At 32.2% G+C, this 8,401-nt stretch overlaps 1 protein-coding gene across 1 annotated transcript; it reads right to left on the bottom strand.

The window, feature by feature from the left end:
* Positions 1-2,051: 2,051 nt before the first annotated feature.
* LOC108682336 (mitochondrial pyruvate carrier 2) lies at positions 2,052-7,704 on the bottom strand. Its single transcript, XM_018171483.2, has 5 exons — positions 7,532-7,704; positions 7,291-7,331; positions 6,215-6,315; positions 4,336-4,431; positions 2,052-3,951 (listed from the first exon to the last, which is right to left on the bottom strand). Exons 1-5 carry the CDS (start codon positions 7,617-7,619, stop codon positions 3,900-3,902), a joined length of 378 nt encoding a protein of 125 aa, XP_018026972.1. The 5' UTR covers positions 7,620-7,704; the 3' UTR covers positions 2,052-3,899.
* Positions 7,705-8,401: the final 697 nt, after the last annotated feature.

Raw genomic sequence — 8,401 nt, 5'->3', positions numbered from 1 at the left:
TTTTTTAGACTCTCCCTCAAGTTCATTTTTGAGTCCTATAAGTAGACCAGTAAAGTATCCTGGATACCAGCATTATCATACTTAAGAAATTGGTTTAAATCTTGAGTAAATGAGGAAATTAAAAATGAACTGATTCTAAAAAAGCTCTGGTTTTTATCAATCATAAAAACTATCATACAATCAATATTATCAATACTAGCAATACAATACTAGCAATTAGAGACTCTCTAAATCTAATTGCTAGTTTTTATGATTGTATCTGAAATTGTTAGGTAGGCAAAAATAGCCTGCAAGCCAAATTTCAGATCTCTAGTCTAGAGCAATCAGAACTTCAGAAGTGGGCTAATTTTCGTTGTCAATGCTAACAACAAACAAATCCACAAACAAACGCGAAACAGAGTTACCTAAGAAAAATGTGTTAAAAAATCAGTGGTTTGTCAGTGTCACTATGTATACCCACTAACAAAGACCACTTCACTTAGATAAGTCACCATTATACAAAAAATTGTTTTGAACAGAAAAAAAATATTAATTTGAATCATTTGAAGATCACTCATTTACTTGTTGAGCTAAGTTGTTAGCATAAATCAAAACTTGAAAAAAACTAGGCCTTAGGTAGCCTACTACTATGTAATATTTCCCTTTTAGACTGTATTCGAGTCAATCTGATAAATTAAAACGTTAGAATCTATAGTTTTTTCACCTACCATTTCTCTAAAACAACAACTATCCAGAGTTAAAAAGAAATATCAATAAGTATTTTTATTTTTAAGATGAAAACATCACATATAGTTCTGCACTCACTTTTTTGATTACTAATCGGTTGACTGTGAAAACGTTTTAGCTTTCCGCTATCCGTAATTTGGCATGTTGAGCACCACGAGGTTTGCGAACGAGAAAGTGACACCAAAGGACGAATTTCAGCAAGCGAGTGTATCTTAACCCATATTTCGTAAACTAGATACTAAACATGTACTGCGCAAAAATGTATCGCAGTGATCATGACGGGCGATAGTCTTTCAACTCGTTTTATCTTGCAATGTTTCGAATGTAAAGAAACATTCGAAACATCGTAAAATTCACTATTGTAAAAAAATTGTATTGATGTAAAAACATTCACTATTATTTTATCTAAGACTTGAAATGAAATTATGCGAAATGACANTAGTCTTTCAACTCGTTTTATCTTGCAATGTTTCGAATGTAAAGAAACATTCGAAACATCGTAAAATTCACTATTGTAAAAAAATTGTATTGATGTAAAAACATTCACTATTATTTTATCTAAGACTTGAAATGAAATTATGCGAAATGACAAAAAAAAAACAGTATTATCGTCTTTTTTGAACACGACAGAAGTATGAAAAAAATGTACCAGCTCATGAAAGAATACAAGATCCTTGCCTTAACACTATAGAAAGAGATCTGATAAATTTTATAAGTAAGGTCGTAAAACAGATGCAATCTGATTTTGAGGGGATATATCGCGTGACACGATTAAAACGGAATATGGAGGAAATACTTTTTTCTGTCGGATTAGATAAACAAAACCAATTTGTAATCAGTTTAGCGATTTAATTATGTGTAATAAGTTATTTCTACAAGATTATGTCTAATGCGCGAAAAAGGTTCAATATACTACTTTACATTATCTTTAACTTCCACTAAATATTAGTTCGACCTTAGAAGATAAATGCTAGTTTGAAACACTGCTTATTCCAGGAGACGCGTGAAGAATTTCTCACGTCGAATAAGCTAAGATTGATTTGCGATTGGATAAGAATATTAGTGATATTTCAATAAGATTTTCTTGAGAGAGGTCACAAACAGAGTCTATGTTGAACGAGCGTGTTTAATTTAATTTAAACGCTCTTGGTAATCGAACAAAAAACCATTGACTAAATAGGATCATTAGCTGCAAAAAGACTCAAAGTAGACAATGGTTTGGAATTGTAACCAGTTAGTTCCACGTTTGAATTTATTATGAACTTCAAGTCAATAGCATGCGTTCACAGCAAATGTGCAATGTCACGGGATATGAATACACAAGATAGATCAAGCAACAATATTTAACAGTTCACAAGAGTGGCAAATGCTCTTAACGAAAATAAAATCTGGCAATCATATTTACATACACGTAAGTGCCGAAACTACGCGTACTGCGGTCAGAGTGCTTACCCAACGAATTTTGGTAAAGCAAACAGAGAATTGCAATAGCATCCAAGAACAAGTTATCAGCAAGTAATAGATGTTTAGAGAATAATTGTCTGTCCTGGCGGACAACTAAGAGTACAAAACTCATGTCATCAAACAATACATTTAGGCAATTCCGACTGAGCCCATGAAACAATGCGAGCAAAACATGAAGGAATTTTTCCATATTGAAAATAAATATCTGAAAAAGTCTTTCAATACCAAGAATGTGATGTTAAATACGTACCACTTACGAGTGGAGGGGAGCGAACAAACTGATGACTGGAGAGATACGGGAGTTACTTATATAACTCCTTCATTCGAGCTGAAATGCGAGACGTAACATAGGTTTTTCGCAACATTGATAATCCATAAATCGTTCACATTATAGGCGAGTGAATGCCATATGCTGAAAGGCTGTGTCACTTATTCCTTCTCTCAATGATCAAAACTTCAAAGCAGATGTCCGAAGATTTTATCCTCTGATTTAGGATGCAATTTCGATAGTTTTGGAGTAGAAAAGTCAAATTTAGAGATTAAAGCATTAGGGCGATGAGCTTTCATTAGAAAATAAATAATATCCTGGAAGAGTGCGATTATAACAGGGAAAAGGAGGACAGCTCATCACATTTTATGTGCGTTAGTTAGATAAAATTCGGTCGGCTGCTAGGGATGTTTCAGCCACAGGCTATATCTACGAGTAAACAAGCTTTGAGCAATACACTTACAACCTGCACATAGAAAAAAAAAATAAACAGGGTCAATTAATATCAAATGAATATATTTGTATCCTAAGGAAGACGAAATCAAGTAAACAAAACATAAATTTGAACAAAATTCACCACACTGTGAACAGAAGAGTTTATTAACTAATACGTTCAAACCACTAAAGGTGTTCCGTTGTGAGCAGATTTGTAGGACTTTTACATTGATAATTATTCAAGCAAGGCAATAATAGGTAATAATCGTATCAGCCATAACGTTATTACGCATCAAAAGTTACATTATAATTATTCGTTCCTTATTTGCACTGTCATAAGGTTTTGATAACCAATTATTTCTGAATTAAAATGAAAATTACCTGTGACATCAATCCAAACATCAACTTTAGAACGGTTTTTGAGGAGAGGAATGAAAGCATGAAAACATGATATAACAAGAGACAAAGAATAAGCTGCCTTCAAGAAAGACAGAATTATTAATTGAATACATTTTTTTTAGAGGAAACTTAAACCTGAAACTCCATATTGCACGTCTCCCGACGGCAACTCAAGTTACACGGGCATTAGATAAAGATGGCATCAAACATGGTACACAATGTGTCCACAGACAATGCCTTGAATATTCACAAAGTAATGCAGCATCTAAAAGATGCAGAACAACAGTATACGAATCCTGTATTTTTCTACTTTTAGATAATTTCGGCATTAATTCCAAATAAGAGGTAGCTCATCTAAATGTAGACAATGAACATCCGTCGTATTGTGAATAACACGTTTTCACAACAAAGTAATATGCTTCATAGCAGTTTGGACTCTGGAGGGAGACTACAATGCTTAGGTCTGGCCTGATAATCAAATGGCTCAATCGGAAATGCCTAAAAGTCGCAACAATAAATGTAAACTTTTCAAACGTAAACATGCAAAACAAATTTGACACGTTCTTTAGAAACTTAGATAATTGCAATGAGATTATCTAAACAGATGCTAGTTGCTGGCAGCAGACGAGTTCTTCAGAGCTTTTTGATCCTGGTTGTACCTGAGAGAATAATGATAGGTCAGATTTCTTTAATTACTAGTACATAAGAATATTAACAATCAATAATAATATTAATAATCAATGACAAAAACCACTAAAATTATTGTATAAAGTGAGCAAACAAACTAAAACCCTTAACTTATTCATTTTGCCAAACATTTAAATAAAAATTAAGACCAAGTCAATGGGATATTACAAAAGCTTGTGATCTCTCTAGAGGATCCTCAGCGGACATCTTTCTTTGTCTATAAGACTATAACTCATATTATATTTTTTTCACAAATTTCTAGCAAAAAGAAACTTTTATCATTAGACTTCCACACTATTATTTTGCTTTAAACCTGCAGTGATTTGGGGTTAAAGCTAATAAAATAATTTTCTCACCTAAACACACGGTAGAGCTGATAACACCCAGTCACAGCAACAAACAGGTTCACACTGAAGAGATTCAAGTTTCTGGGTGTGATGACCAGCGAGTATCTGAAATAGTTTATGTAATAAAATATAGCTTATAAAAAGAGCTTCACATTAAAGTAACACATGATTAGTGACAGAAAGATTAAGTTTTGACACTCAATGGTTTTGGTGTCGTGGGTATTACGGCTTTTAACTTGGCATGGAAGCTCCAAGGCTGTTTGAACTTCTATTTCGTTGCAACATAGGAAACGCATTGCAACATGGGAACGCTTTGGAATAGTGGAACTTATATTCATTTATTTTTAGGTAGGCAGCTCAACCTAGAAAAACAGAAAAATGTTAGCTATAAATGGCACGCAGGATCAATGTGGCCTGGTCAATCCAACTAAAAATTTCAGTGCAAAAATGAATTTGTGAATTTCAAAATTTCATCATAAAAGGAATTTGTGTACATATATCATTTAAGAATAGCAAAAAGAATCAGTAGGCCTAGCAAAAGACAGATAAAGGTGATAATGAAAATTACCCTATTGCCTAATGTGGCGTAAATTAAGATGCACCATCTTCTAAGTAAACAAAATGAAAAAAATAACTTTAAAAAATATAGGAAATTTCAATGAAAAGACAAACGGATATTTTCACCTAACAAGCAAACTGATCAGATCTTTACGAGGAACTCAGTATCTTTGCTCGACTCTAGCAACTGATTGACGGAGGCTGAAAACAATATAAAATCCATCAATTATAAAAAAATAAATGTTTTAAAGAGAAGCCCAGCAGCAAGTGCACAACTACAAATTTGTCCATTTTGACACAAAATTCCTATTGTGAACTACTAATATCAGACTACTAATGTCATAAATAAATAAATCAGAAAGAAATATTCCTACACATTTTTGGGGTAATTTCAGAAAAAAATACCATTTTAACACAAATTCAAGTATATGAATAAACTAAGAAAATCTAGTGAATGAACATTTACTTCCCATACTTTTTAGGCACAAAACTTGACTTAAGGCATTTATTTTGAAATCATCTACCATGAATGACATTGAGATAGTCAAAAACTGAGTTGCCAACCTTCAATAAAGAAAACATGTTGTCTGAACAGAATTTAACCATAACTGACCAGGGGCCATACTTTCAAAATTTGCTAAATGAACATAAGTACTTAAGCTCTATTTTCTTGTCTATGATTGGTGGATTTTGCTTGAAATGACGTCAATGATAGGCCGATGAACTTACGATCTTTTAACTTTTTTTGAAAGAATAGGCCCAGATCTACCTATTTTGATAGTTTTGAAAATTGTTTTTTTTTTTTCATCAATGAAGACAACAAAATAGTCATCTGATAGGTATACAATACATGTTATAAAAATTGCATTATTTAAAAATAGAGTGCAGCAATAAAAATTTAGAAACGTGTCATTTACAGTAGCCTTATTAAATTTCCAAGTAGATATATGGCAGTAAGTTTCCTGCACATGTATAAGCTATCATGCCAATAAAATTATTCAGTTTCAAATACAAGTCTGTGGTTAATAATGTAGTATATTTTTAAAATGATCACAGTCATGAAGCATCTCAAATGGAACACCACGCCTTATGTTCTGATCCATTTTCTTTGGTCTTTTTTAAGAGTTGTGCATTGGCAGATATATTAAACTGACATACTAAACTCTTCTTCATTAATTTCAGAATCACATTGAATGTCAGAGTTAAAAAAAAAACACAGTATAGAAAATGTTTACATGGAGTTAGCATTTTTTTCTGGAGAATTCTTCTTCTTTGGAGAATATTCATTGGCAATGAATATTTAATTTAAAATGAATAAATTAAATCCAACCTTGACCAGATTAGTCCAGTTGCTGCCAAAGCTCCAGACTGTGAGACCGAGAGCTTCTCAGCAGGTCTTTTTAGATCACCAAGGCCGGCAATGACCAAGCCCTGCACATCAGGGAAAGGTTCTAAAGTGTTTGCTTATAGTGGGGTTAATATCAATAGGTATATGAAAGATTAGTGAAATGTTTGCACAGGGTCTGATAATAATATAGGTAGGTACATATAACAGTTGACAACCCTAATGTCCTGGATACTGGTAGGTATACATGCAAGCAATTTTGACGATATTTTAAAGTTTTGAACATAAATAAAAATTATATATAATATTATTCTTTTCTTGAAAAATTCTTTAGTTTTGATTATTGAAATGTTAGAATAGGATTTATAAATTGAAGCCATACATTCAGACTGAAGAATTGAAAATCATTCCAACATTCAATGATGCAGATTTGAATTGCAAAAAATTATATAAAAATCAATGATGAACATAGATAAATAACAGCTAAACCTGACGTTTAATTTGATACAATTAGCAGCTGACCTGCAAGGTAAGTTTATCACATTAGTGAATGAAATTGAAATAGTAAAGGAAAAAATATGCTGCAACACATTTGTATTGCACAAATTTTATGAAGTGGTACTAAATCTGTAAACTGTGGCAAATTGATCAGATAAAAAAGTACAATGTGTAAAAAAAAAGATAACCATCCCAATAGAAAAAATTTTGAAAAATTAAATATATCTATCTTTTATGTCTATTTGTACACAATTTGCATATTCAATCTTCCAACACCTACAAAGAATTTAGTACGACTTATTGAAAAAACTAACAAGAAGCTAATAAATAAAACTAATTCTCTGGTCTTTAACAAATCTTGTTTAAGAGAAGAAATTCTGCCAGCCTACACTAAAATTTGCATATTATGGATCCCAAAAATTCGTGCTACACATATATCTACCATTTCGTAAGAAAATTAATTGATGGCAATCTTACATCAACTCAAGTCTCAAGTATGTGAAAAGTGTACAAAAACTATAGCATTGCCAATTTTTTCTGAAAATACTTAAAGCTATAATTACCCATTTAAAACAGGGGGCCCAGAAGAATACAGTTTTTGGACCTGCAAATGAAAAATAACCAGTAAAATTTTGAGACAAGAAACACATAAATATACAGCAAAATTTTACTAGCTAAAAAATGTTTAATTTATAAATGATTGAATGAAATAAGAGATCAAGTAATGTAGTATTATAAATCTTTAATAATCTTTCTTTTTATAGGTAGAAGTTAGAACTACCGTAGAAGAAAAGTAATGCTCACCTGCTGGATGATTCCACAATGGCTGCATTCTTGCAGGAACAAATTTATCAGCATTCCTGATAATTAATTTGTAAAATGCAGAAGCCATTATGCTGAATGCAAAAAAATGAACCTTGTCCAAGTATAATCTAACAGTGGGAAAATTAGACCATTATTTTCCTTTTACAAGGGAATTTTTACATTCTTTATGGAACAGGTTTACAAATTCTCATATGCCATATCAATTATCCAAATACTCCATACACAGCCAATATAATATGTAAACTGAGCCTTTCAAAACTATTCAGGCTAAAATAAAAAACTTGGCAGAATAGACAAAGAACAAGCCAAAACCACTTCTATCTCTCTTATGCCTTATTTTATGGGTAATTTTCTCAATTAAAGGGGGTCGACCCTGAGAGTACCCTCCAGAAAAACTTCCACATTTACTCACGGATATTTCTGAAACTTCACACATATATGTAAAACCAAAAAACAAGCACATTTTGTTCCTATGATTTTTTCAGAAAAATTCATAGAAAACATGAAATTCATAGAAAACAGTAAAAAAGAGGGTACTCTAAAAATCTATCTCCTCCTACAGTTTTCAAACTACAGTATCGAAAGAATACCATTCGATTTGTAAAGAGTAAAGACCATACCAATCAGGTAACACAGCCTGATTTTTGCCTTTTTTTTACTCATTTGCCTGTTTTCTTCTCATTTTCTTCCGATTTCCCGGTCGGCATCGGAAAACTGATTTTTTATCCCGAGGCTCTTATTTGTAAAAAAAAACATCAGGCAAAAATTGGCAAAAAAACCTAACTTAACTCAACTTAACCTAACCTAACCGCAGTTGCAATGTCCTGGTTGCCTGCAATGTTGTGGTTG

Source organism: Hyalella azteca, unplaced genomic scaffold (assembly GCF_000764305.2).
Source record: "Hyalella azteca isolate HAZT.00-mixed unplaced genomic scaffold, Hazt_2.0.2 contig8532, whole genome shotgun sequence".
Lineage (NCBI taxonomy): Eukaryota > Metazoa > Arthropoda > Malacostraca > Amphipoda > Hyalellidae > Hyalella > Hyalella azteca.
The sequence above is the reverse complement of the archived record's forward strand: the minus strand, read 5'-3'. Positions and strand labels throughout refer to the sequence as shown.